The sequence below is a fragment of the Homalodisca vitripennis genome, chromosome 2 (genome assembly GCF_021130785.1).
Source record: "Homalodisca vitripennis isolate AUS2020 chromosome 2, UT_GWSS_2.1, whole genome shotgun sequence".
In the NCBI taxonomy this organism is placed as follows: Eukaryota; Metazoa; Arthropoda; class Insecta; order Hemiptera; family Cicadellidae; genus Homalodisca; species Homalodisca vitripennis.
The window spans coordinates 55,585,857-55,598,856 of NC_060208.1; the positions used below are offsets into that span (position 1 = coordinate 55,585,857).

Sequence of the window (13,000 nt, forward strand, 5' to 3'; positions counted from 1 at the left end):
AACTTTTGCTGGGGAGTGATCGAGAAAATATCATGACATAATACCCATGATGTAGAAAGATAGGAAAATAAGTTTTACTTCCCAAAATTCAAAACAGAATTCTTTTTCAGACTTTTTAAAATATTTAATTTGGTTTAATGGTATAAGTGTATTGCATTATCTGGTTATCTTTCTTCTGCAATATTTCTTCTTCTTTTTCTGAATTTATGTTGTATAGTTCATTTATATCATGTGATTATCATTTATTGTATATTATTTAAAACACAAAGTATTTGTTAAAGTTCAAATGTTTAGTCAACCGTTTCAATACAATGGATGTTGTACGTATAATTAGTGACCGGTCAGCATAATAATATTCAATTTTATTAATAGTATTTAACGTTTAAAGGTTAAGAAACTAATACTCTATACTTTATTCAGGGATCTCACTTCTTATCTTAGGCTACGCACTTATTATTATGCTGACCGGTCACTAATTATACGTACAACATCCATTGTATTGAAACGGTTGACTAAACATTTGAACTTTAACAAATACTTTGTGTTTTAAATAATATACAATAAATGATAATCGCATGATATATATATATATATATATATATATATATATATATATATATATATATATATATATATATATATATATATATATATATATATATATATATATATATCCTCCTGCTCAGTTTACCATTTCCAATAAATATAATTGTAAAACCTATAGACAGTCAAAGGTAAAAGTAACAAAGTGAATGACCGTCACGTTGTTAACAATTTAATTACCTACTTTTATGAAATCATCCTTACCAAGTTTATTTAGATTCAGAATATGGATGAAAATGACCTTTCACAACTTGACCCTCTTTTAGTTAATAGGGTTATCCAAAAAACAAACGGAACATGGAAAGAGAGATCTGGTACTTGACTTTTATATAACCGCACAACACATAGAATGGAATTCATGTTCGAATGGAATTTCTTCATGTGTATTATTGCAAGGGCATGATTTAGATTTAAAGCCTCTCGCATTTCTTATTTACTTGTATTTTAAAATTTTGTACTACTTGTGAAAAAGGTATAAAAAAGGAATGTGGTAATAATTAATTATACTAATTAAACATACTAATCTCATCCCGAAGATTATAAAGGTTTTTGAAAGAATATTTGTATTAAAGAAAAATTATATTACGTGGGATGAATCTTCATCTGCCGCTGCACTAATAAGAGTTGTACAAAAAGTTTTAAATAATATACAATGATAATCACATGACATAAATGAACTATACAACATAAATTCAGAAAAAGAAGAAGAAATATTGCATTTCGAAAAGAAAGATAACCAGATAATGCAATACACTTATACCATTAAACCAAATTAAATATTTTAAAAAGTCTGAAAAAGAATTCGGTTTTGAATTTTGGGAAGTAAAACTTATTTCCCTATCCTTCTATTGCTTGAACTCATTCATGTCATTTATAAATTACACTCTTAGTTAGTTCATTCTTAATGGATGATGTATCAGGTTTCAGCATTTCTTGAACATATTTTAGAAGTCTGAATGCGTTTGATCTTTTAAGGGATAATATCTATAATATTTTTAAGATCTGTATTAATACTTGTGAAGTATTTAATATCTTACTATAAATAGCTTGGAGGTGTATATCACCCTTTTCAAGCTATACTTAACAATTGATTCCAAAATGTTCATCCGGATAAGTCAATTGGATAATTTTGTACATAATTTGTGGTTTACTTTAACTTCGGTCGTTTTCACGGTTTATAAAAACGAGGTACAAAGAGTTTATAGATGTTTAGTCTGGTAGTATTGCCAAACAAGTGTGTTAAATCTATTTTTAGTATTCCAATCAATAATATTGTACTGAATTGTACTTAGAAAGCCAGCCTTAAATTCGTAGCCTTACGACGTAGTATGCCACAATAATTCAGTATTTTTATATACTTAAGTATACAAGGTGAGATAAATTTGAACTACTTAGTTGTTAGAGACTGATAATAAATAACTTTAATGGTAACAAAACAAAAGCTGCGTTATGTAAAAATGAGTTATTTCTATTTATTTTGTTGTTTTGATGGATTCGTATTTAAATTTACCGCCCTTACTAAATGAGGAAGTTGAAGTATCTTTTAGTGTAATCTCACATCCCTATACTTACATCTAAGTAATAATTATACGGAATCTCTTAGTTTATTAAAACAAATAACACTGAAAGGTTCGATTCTAAGAGAAATATTACAGGTTTCATTACTTATTTAAAATATTGTAGGAACGAGAGTATTTTTTTTATTTCAAGCTACAAAAAAGATATTGACACAAAAAATCTCTCTGAATACAGTTTCTGATTGGTCGCAAGAGAGAAACGGTAGACGCCATTTTCTTCATCAAGTTGGGTGTGATGTGCAATGATCACCAGTCGTCTGTTTTGTAAAAACAGAGAGTACATTTTTTTGTGATAGCTATTGTACATAAGTTTTTTTCCAGTCATTCAGAAAGGTTATGTTGTTTTAATGAGTGTGTAATGCAAATTATATTTTAACTTACTGAATCTGTGAATACTTGTGTTTCTACGCAACAACTTCGATTCTACCAGGTTTGGTCAGTTTAATAGCCATTCACGTTGCCTCCAACGCACAATAATTCTTCCGTGTGTTACGGTTGCTAGCGGAGCTATCCACAAACATTTGAAGTCTGTCAGAAAAAATTAACAGCCAGCCAGTATTTTGTTTTATTTGTAAATTTTTTTTCTTAAGTAACATGAAAAAGGAAATCCCCATGAAATTATTTTTAGACGCTTTGCGATGTATTGTAGCAGCTTACAGTCAACTTCTTATGAGTCCTAACTGATTCAATAGGGTTTAACTCATGGAAAATATATGAGTGTAAAATGTAGCCACATTGTACAAATTTAAAATGAATGTGGAGAGTAGGCCTAATGTTGTCAACGATTTTATTTTGAATGTATAGGCCATAACTAATAATTGTACATAATATGTTTTAACCTACCTCTTTATGCTTACTCTTTTTTTAGAATCTTATTCACTATAATTTTTATATTGGCCTATTGAAAATAATTGAATTTTGTGTGGCCTACATGAGTTTAGAATAGAACTGACACAGACCTGTTGAGTAAAGTATAATGCAAATTTTGCAATACATGGTTTATAAATTATACTTTACTTGATTTTTATTCTAGTACAAAATGTAATTGTTCTTTTTGGAATTTCTGGATTGCGTAGGCTAGTTCTTAGGGGGAAGTTAAATAATCATTTTGCAATAAACTTTCAGTAACTTAAAGAAGTTTTCAGAGTAGCCTTGTAGGCAAAATGATATGGACTTTTTTAAAGTCTTGTCACAAAAATGTAACAATCTAACTTACCATTCCTAACAACAAGATGCTGTGGAAAAATATAAACTTTGCAAACTATTTGTTAAACTTTTTTTATATATCTCCAAAACATGGATGAAAAATGTATAGGCTACTAGAGTTACAGAAAAACATAATTCATACTTAGGCTATATTTGTAACATGCTAAAGGAGGGTACATTTTTTATTCCATCTTTGTGGTGTTTTAAATAAAAAATAAAGTTCAGCACAAGTTTAAGTAGTCCTATCATAAAATGGCACCTTATAATAACAAACTTTTCTAAATAATTTTAATACTACATATACAATGAAAAGATTGCAATAATTTTGTCGGTTGTTGAGTTGACCTGTCATATTTGGGAGTCGTTATTTGATTGCTATTATCGAACAACTTGATATATTATCCAACTTCGATATGTAAAAATCATACACAATAAGAGGTACTTTGGGATTATACCGACCACACTAGTATGAAGAACACAAAAATAGAAATTTATAGAAACAAACATGATAGAACGAAAAAACAACTCTTCAATTACAAAATTACAAACTTACAAGCATTTCCAGGTATTGTGATCGGTATTGTTGTCGTTGTTATCTTATCTTTCTCGAGAATCCTGATTACGGCAGGCCGCGCGGCATCACGTGATTTGCACGGTACATAATTGCCTTTCCATTACAATTCAATTTATATTTCTGATTAGCCCCTCTAGAATTTGATATTTTACTGATAGGTACTATCTCGAGGGATGTTTTTCTTTCGTCGACATCAGCGCGGGGCAGCACCGAAGGTGCTGCCAAAGCCCGCGCTGATGGCCGGAGGCACTCGCATTTTGGGTGGCGGAATGTGATCAAGAATAAAAACAAGTTTTTAGTGTTTTTTTAATAAAGAGTTTAGTTTGGTAAATGTTTGTTTTTGTTGAATTTTTGTGTTTGGAGAAATGTAGAGGTAAAACACGGAAGTACAACAAAGCGATGCACCAGCTGAACGGGCGGCGAAACTCTGCAATCACGTTATCTACTAGACGCTCGACTTTGACCTCTGTCTGAGGATGGGGAGGGGTTTGCGATAAGACAATTCCTGTTTTATATTGACGAAATATTGTTCTACGCTAATCTAGTAATCAGTAGAAACGAAATGTGAAATAACGATTCATGTCTGGGTGTGGTCGGTATAATCCCAAAGTACCCAATAAGAATTATAATATTACTGTAACAAGAAGAAACTCGTAGCTTACATTACAATTTTAAAAACATAAATTTAACAATAACATTACAAAACAATAAAACTAACTATGGCCTGGACTTAGATATCAAAGAAACGTAAAAATATATATATATAAAAAAAAACTTGCCCAACTTGATATCAATGAGTAATCGCTTTTGTGAAATGGTGGCAAGAATTTTCCCCATGAAGGTAGGTTTTACCAGGAGCCAAACCCACATGTTGAAGCCACTTAAACAAATCTCATCACTTGTGAGAAATATCTCACGTAAATTTTCATAATCATCGCCATTTTGAAAGTCTCAAAATATTAGTTATTTTTGTTCTTTTTTTAAATATTAAAATTACTACAAATAATATGTTGAAATCATATGCTAAGTTAAATCAGTTGTATTATTTATAATTATTTACTAATTAAAATAATTGAATAAATTATTCCTACGGATAAAAACAATCGAACCATTTGATAATAGCAATCAAATAACGAGTGTAGGGCGCTTATTAAAGTCTACCTTTATATTTTAGTAGCAAACCAACACCAATACTGTAAAGGAGAATTCTCCTTCTTTCCATTCATAGACATGTACAAGTTGTAGCATACAGTGACATTTAAAAACTACAATAAGATATTTTTATTGTACAACATTATAATGTAATCGCTTAAAAAATAATTTTTGAAAAGCTAAAATGTATTCCATTGATTGATATACAATAACAATATTAATTCCTGTTAAAAGTCAATACTGAGGACCTTTAAGTAGAAGGAAGAAGCTACTTTTGTTTATATAGTCTTCGCTATTACTGGTGTTCAATATAGCATCTCTTTAGGTATCTGATTAATAAATACATAATATTTCGAATTAGTACCTGTACCTAGATAAAATACCAAAAACTAGTTGTAGTTAGCTTGTGTTAGTGATATTTTAGACTAAAAAAATGCAACACAGAACTTTAAAATTTTGTTAATTGCTCAGTTATTATTGAAAACAATAACAAATATATATATATATATATATATATATATATATATATATATATATAATATAAATTTAAAGAAAACTGTCGTGACTCATGGTATAAATCACAGATGGAACTTTTGAAAATACATATTCAGTCAAACCTATTCGGCAAGTACATACAAATTCAAACCCAATTTACCTCAGAACATTAGAACAAGCACACCAATTGGTTTTAAAGAGCAAAATTCCACATGGACTCAACATCAGATAACTTAGCCAAAAACGTCTAAATTTGAAATCAACATATGGAACAATTGTTTAGTTCATGTCATCTGTATTTATTATTATTATTTATTCACTGTTTATTTACTGTTGTTTGTACTGTTTTCTTTTATATTTTATACAATTTTTGCACCTGAAGACGGTTTTCACCGAAATATAGTGCCAATGTTTTAAAAACACTTTGTTTTAATTGTACAGTAATTTACTAAAAATAATATATATATATATATATATATATATATATATATATATATATATATATATATATATAATTTTTGTAATAACAATAACAACATACCTTTGTCAAACAGTTCAAACTATTATAGTCATGCACTACTATAGTTTCGACTTTTAATAAGTCATTTTCTGATGTTGGTTTCAATAAATATTAAAAGCAAGCATTATCCATCTGGAGTCATAAGAGTTTAAAATATATGAACTCAGCACGAAACACAACAAATAAATACGAGAAACATAATATTTGATAGTCCAGTCACACACGAATATTAAACATGATATAACCTCACAGCTGGTAGAAGACAGGACAACTCACTGAGTTTTGATCTGAGCTTGTCAACTTGTTTTTCTGAGTTTATAATATTAAGATAAATATATACTTTCTTAAAGGATACTACTAGATTACCTTTGCATTTTTTGTTTGAACATGTTTGCATAAAATAATGCATATAGATAAGTTGTTTCCTGTATTAGCAAAACAATTGTTAATACACTATTATTATTATTGTTTACTATATTTTATCTTTATAATCCTTATTAAATTGAAATCTGATATACTTTGGATTTTCTTAAAACTTATATAATTATACAACAAGTATCATTGAAATTTGTATTCAAAATTTAGAAATAAAATATTTTTATAACATAAAGCAAACTACATATTTTCAGAAAAATTTATATGCAACAATTTACACTTAAAACAGGTATTTTAGTTGTGAAGGTATTTTTTTTTAAAGTTTACAAAATGGCATGGCTATTTTGAACTTTTACCATTACAGAAATGTGGCAAAAGATTAAGTAAGTGTATTTTTATCAATTTTGGTTGAGAAATCAAAGTGTTTTCAAATGTATACAATTATCTTTTCTTGACATCCGATTGTTAGAAATATAAAAAATTCAAAATTGTAAAAGCCCTTAAAATGGAATAAAAGAAATAGATTGTTCAATTTGCCTGCTTACTTATAAATGTTGGTGGAACAAATAAGCCAAGTTTTATCAAGATCTGATTGATAATAAGATATCCTGTTTAAGTTGACTTAGAAAATTATTCTTAGTTCTTTTGTTTTCCAATACAAGCAATGTTACATTGACGTTATTGAAGGAATAGTCTAAACATTAAATGCCATAACATACTTAAAATAAGAATTTTTTTGTTTTTTTATTTATTTTTTATTTTTATTTGTATTATTTCAACGGCATAACCATTTCAACAAGTAAGTCTCAATTTTATCTAGATGCATAACAATTGACCAAAGAAACTAATTAGTAGACAAAAAAAAAAAAAAAAACAATAGAATATGCAACCAGTAAACAAAACAATAGATACATAATGAAACAAATAGATATGAATTGTAAGATGCATAACAAGAAAGTATAAATAGTTTTTTGTTATTTACAAAGAGTTTTAGCTCTATAAAAAGATAAGTTATAAAATCAGAAATGTTCATTTTACTTAAATTCTACTTTATTACATTATACATATCAAAATAAAGAATAAGAATGTACAGAATATTTTACCCCATATAGTAAAAAAGTAGTAACACAATAAACTTTCATAATAAACAAAACAATTAACAGATGAAGACAGGGCCATTGGTAGTAACATTAGACTAGTTGTTTAATAACTCTTTGTTCGTATTGTTAAAATGCGTTTGGCTAAAAACATTATAAATGGGAACAATATATTATTCTTTTCCAGATTTTTATTCAATACAGTTTCAAACCTAAATAAATTGAATGCCAATGAGATTCTCAAGTTTTATTTTAATACATAAAACAATACTTATCAATGTTAAATACAGATGGCTATTAAATACAAAAGAAAATTATCAACATTTTGTAATTGTTCATTTTGCTTTTGCTTGCCAGCAGCAACGACGGAATCATTGGAAATTCCACAAAGGATATTATTTGTCATAGAGCCTTATTTATTTGAGGGTGTTTGTTGTTGTTATGTACTGTTTCATGTAAATTGCTTCTAATAAGTCATTTACAATGTTGTGGGCCGTAACAGCAATTGAGGTGTTGCCCTTTGTTGATGATGGCAAAGGAAAAACATCCTTTGAGATAAGATCTATTAGTAATAGATCAAAATTCTAGAGGGTCTGTTCACTAACACCTATGAGATGTAAACAATATAAATTCACCTAACCATAATTTCTGTGATAAGCAATCCAAAGTTTCAGATGTAAATCTTTTGTATTCTCGTGTTCCTTTACTTAAGAGCATTTGTAAGATTTGTGTTATTTGAACATTAAATATTAATTTATCTAACTTTTAAATTGTTTGTGCTAAGCAAATCAACTATTCATATTGTACTCTACATATTAATTTATGCTTACTACACTTTAACGTAGGTATCTTTCACTAAACACACCAATTTGAAATATTACGCAAAACTTAATCCTGTAAAACATTTATGTCAAGTAAATGTAGACTAAGTTCAAATAAACACTTTGTATTAAAACATGGACTGAATTCAAAATAAATATTTACAATGTTTAATAAAATAATGTTAAACTTAGATTCACTTTTTAAAACTATGTAAATTTAAACACTAAATTCCTAATTAGTTGGAGAATAATGATTAATACTTGAAGAATGAGTGTATAAAAGACTGTATCTGTATTGAAGTTTTGTTAATGATGTGATATATCAATAGGTTCAAGTTTAATTGTTAATGTCATAAGCTTTGTGAAGTGAAACTGAGCGATATAACAAAATTTGTTTGTAATTTTTATTTTTTTGGCTAAGCCTATTTCTTTTAACATGGTCTTAAAACTTTTTGGTTGTTGAATCTAAACATTTGATACCAGCACTTACCCAGGATTGTGTTGTCTAAATCAAAAGAAACTTCTTTTTATAAAAAGTGTCAAAATCTGGAAATTCAGGTGATTGGTTTTTGCAGAGTATCAATCTGTGCAAACTTTGGTTAATTAAGTTATTGGATGTTTTACAGGATAATGGACAGTCTTGTGATGGAAGACCACATCAAATATGAAGCAGAGGAGTCCGAACAATTAACAGATCACGTTTGGTGGGTAGCAATTAGATTTATACTTTTGGAAAAATAAATTTTGTTTTTATTGGAGATTTAAATACCAGTCATGCTAAATATGTGTTTGTACTAAAATTTATATTTAATTTTTATAGTTGGTACAGTGCTTGTCTATTGAACTCTTTTCGCCATTATACGGGGGTTGTTCGGAAAATAAGTTTCTTTAATACACGTACTAACTTACATCTTGTAGTTTAAAAAAATAAATAAATTTGAAAGAATAATTTTTTTACTCAGTCTCTAGTTTATTTTTCAATTTACATCTGAGGACTTATCGTATTTTGGTACAAGCGTTCCAATACCTATTGAATAAGATTCTGCCGCCAGTGCATGTAACTAATTGTGGCAGTTTTCTTGGCTGCGAGGTTTGACTCACTCCATTGATTGGGTTTTGTTCAATATTGACATAAGAAATCCATGTTTCATCCTCAATGACTATTAAGAAATTCGTTATGTTCTTCATAGTAATGGCAGAAATACTAAATCTGATACCATTTCCTTTGTTTTGAGTTCATGAGTCAAGAGTTTTGGTGCCCATAAGGCATGAAATTTATGATATCCAAGTTTCTCATTCACAATATCATACTCAGTGGATTTGGTTGGGGAGGATTCCATAGATTTTCACTTATGTATAAAAAACCGTTTGTTATTTGCAATATTACATATGATATATGTGGACTAACCACTAAATGAAAGCTTATGTTTATTTTTATTTGATTGTTTTTATCACTTGTAATCAGATAGATCACTTTAGAAAAATATACTCATACTTATGAGTTATTATTTACCTAACGATTTATTATAGTTCTTTATTTTACAATTATAGTACTTTATAAGTAGATTTTCTCACCAGTGTTAGTAGTTTTGCATGGCAAGAAAAGTGCATTTAATAATGATTTGGTTATTTTACTAATGGGAGCATGTCAAATTACACCTAAATTGCGGTAGTAATTCATGTGATAAAATGTTATTGTGTTTGCTGTTAAAAGAATATTACTTATACAAGGAACCGCCAGAGAGTGCAGTTGGCGGCGACCAATAGAATGGACTGGCCTGCGGCGACGTTGCCACACAACTGCCGCTGCCGCCCGGCACGGCTGGCGCATTGTGGCTGATAAGCCGCTGCGCTGTCACAACTAACACTGACACTGAACATTTAAAACTTATCAGTATAATTGAAAAACAATATTTAAAATGCGTTGGCAGTTTGCTATATTATATTTAAATTACTTTGTATAGTTTATTAATGTTACCTGTATTACAAACTAACTATCGATTAAAACAAACAAATCGTCCCCGTCAGTTAGTCAGAGTAAAGTACTTGCTTATTTCCATACAACTTTTCAGTGATTTTAAACGATTACTAAACACACACAAAATTAATATACATGTTGCTTATATTGGACACTGCATGACGTGTTGCTTGATTAAAAAATAATTAAAAACAATATAACAAGATAATCAATTTTTAAAATTATCGAACAATTATATATTTTTAAATTATGAAATAATCAAATTTTCCACTAAATAATCTTTAGGCCTACTATTTTAAAATGAAATACGTTAAAAAGCATGATTGACTTAATAATATTCTTACCTTTGCACTTGTATATTATTTATTCGCTCTCAGGCGGCAACATCGTAGCCAAAACCTCGGAGTCTTCTTCATTTTCACTTTCTGCCTCACTGCTACTCGTGTCAGAATTGTCTGCTAAGTTATAATTATTTTATCTACAACACTTGTGCGGATACATTCCTTTTCAAAATCAGCTTTGCTGCAAGCTTCTGCGTGCTGAACTCTTGATTGCCAGTCTTCTTTAGTCACTTTGTCCAGAGCATCAGAACAAGTTTCTCAACGTCGGTTATTATTTTAAATGTCTTATTATTACGTGCTACCTCTCCCTTCACTTGAGCCCATACCCATTTCAATGGGATTGTACTGGCAGTGATAAGGAGGGAGCCTGACAACTGTATGTCCCATTTCATTGGCTAATACGTCGAGTTCATAAGTTTTTTGTTGGGTTTTTATATGGGAGAACCCTCATTATAAGTTCTGGTTTCGTTCTTTCATACAGTATTGTATGTTTTTTTCGAGACAGCCAATTTTGAATCTCTTCCTTTCTCCACGATGAATTTGGAATTTTCTCGGCGAGTACTGAGTGGTATGGAGCATTATCCATAACGATGATCGAGCCTTCTTCCAAAATGCATAGCAATTTTTTAAACCATTTTCTAAACGATTCAGCGTTCATTTCATCGTGATAGTCCGAACTGGATGATGTCCTTAGACCGAAAAACCCCCACTTACATTCTTGCAAAAACCCATCTTTTGCCGAACCGACATGACAAATTATTAATCTTCTACCTTTGCCGAGAGGAACCTTTAGTCCACCAGACTCAGTCGTATCCTGCCATATGTATTTTCGAGTATGGTTTTTCATTAACCCATGTTTCATCGAGGTAATATATGGGCCTACAATCACCAGATTCTCTAAGCTCTTGCATGGTTCTCAAAAATTTTAAACGAGCCGCTACAATATCATTTCGTTCCAATAAAAACTTTCTACCATCATTGGTTTTCTTATACCTGAAACCAACATGCCTTAATAATCTATATGTTGAAGTTACCGATCCGTTGTAATCAAGTTTTTGTTTGAGATCCCTGCGTGATTCTTTTTGATGTGGGAAATTCCCCTCTGTCGTAGTACGAAAGGACAGTTCGTCTCAAAACATCTTTTTCAAAGTCGTCAAAGCCTGTTATTTTTGATTTTCGACTTCTTTGTTTTCCTGGCGTTGAAAACTTAATTTCTGATGATGAAGATCCCATCTTCTTCGGCCAGCTTAGCTTCTTTACTTATTTTGTTGACGTTCTTTCACTTACACCACAGGCCTCAGCACAAACAGTTTACCACTTTGCTTAAAGTTTAGAGTTTCTCGGAAATTTGTCAACGACAGTTTTTTTGAAAAAGTTGTAAACGTTGTAAATAATACGTCGTTCTCCACTATGTAGTTGGTTTTTTCCGCTACCACTCTTACTTCCGGATGGCTGTGCACTTGAACAAACATCATCACACTCCATTTTGTCCAAATAAGGAATCACAATAAGAAGTATATTACAATTGACACTACACAGAAAATAATCGGTACACTTATAACAGCTACTAATAAACAACACTTAAAAACACGAAAACGTTCATCAACAGTAAAAATTCAGCACAAAATAATATACGCGTACTGGAATTGAAGAGAATGCAGTATTTTCAACCGCCACTGATGAAGCGACAATAGGCACTGACTGACGGTCAGAGACAGGAAGGAGGAAGGGGCTGTTTCTTGGAAATAGTAATGACTCATCCGTCTGGTATTACCACCACTGCTGGCTGGTGCGGCTTTTGTTTACAGGCATTTTCACCCGTTTCCTCCACATTTTCACTCGTCTGAATCATCTATTATGTACTGTGTTCAAATTTCATTGGATGTTATAGAAAACCGTTACTTTAGAATTTTATAAGAAAGTGCATTCATATATAAAAATACTTGTGCTGTATGATTTTTTCAACTATGACCAGTTTAAATATTTAAATCACCCACTTGTAATAAAAAACAATTTTACATAACACAGATTCAAGACTATTAATAGCCAGGTAAGGAAAAATGCTTTCAAATGGTTATAAATTTATGAGAACCGAAGTGCGTAACAAAACCGTTGCGGCAACAATTTCCATCGTTATGTACTGAATAAGTATATTTATGGAAAAGAACATATATTTCAAATGTATTTGATAACTTTCTTACCAAATTGAAAAATCCATTTAACATAACATGATTATACTATGCACACATGTAATGCCTTAT

The 13,000-nt window shown here is 30.0% G+C and overlaps 1 protein-coding gene across 2 annotated transcripts in view; it reads left to right on the top strand.

Annotated features, from left to right (window-relative positions):
* The first annotated feature begins 2,393 nt into the window (after positions 1 to 2,393).
* LOC124353980 (zinc finger protein 235-like) overlaps positions 2,394 to 13,000 on the top strand; it is a 42,249-nt gene continuing 31,642 nt past the window's right edge. Inside the window, exons 1-2 of one of the 2 annotated variants that reach the window (XM_046804081.1) lie at positions 2,394 to 2,615; positions 9,047 to 9,124. In XM_046804081.1, coding sequence (XP_046660037.1) covers positions 9,051 to 9,124 — 74 coding nt within the window. In that variant the 5' untranslated portion in view covers positions 2,394 to 2,615; positions 9,047 to 9,050. The remainder of the gene's footprint in view (positions 2,616 to 9,046; positions 9,125 to 13,000) is intronic. The other variant, XM_046804080.1, reaches the window with a different exon arrangement.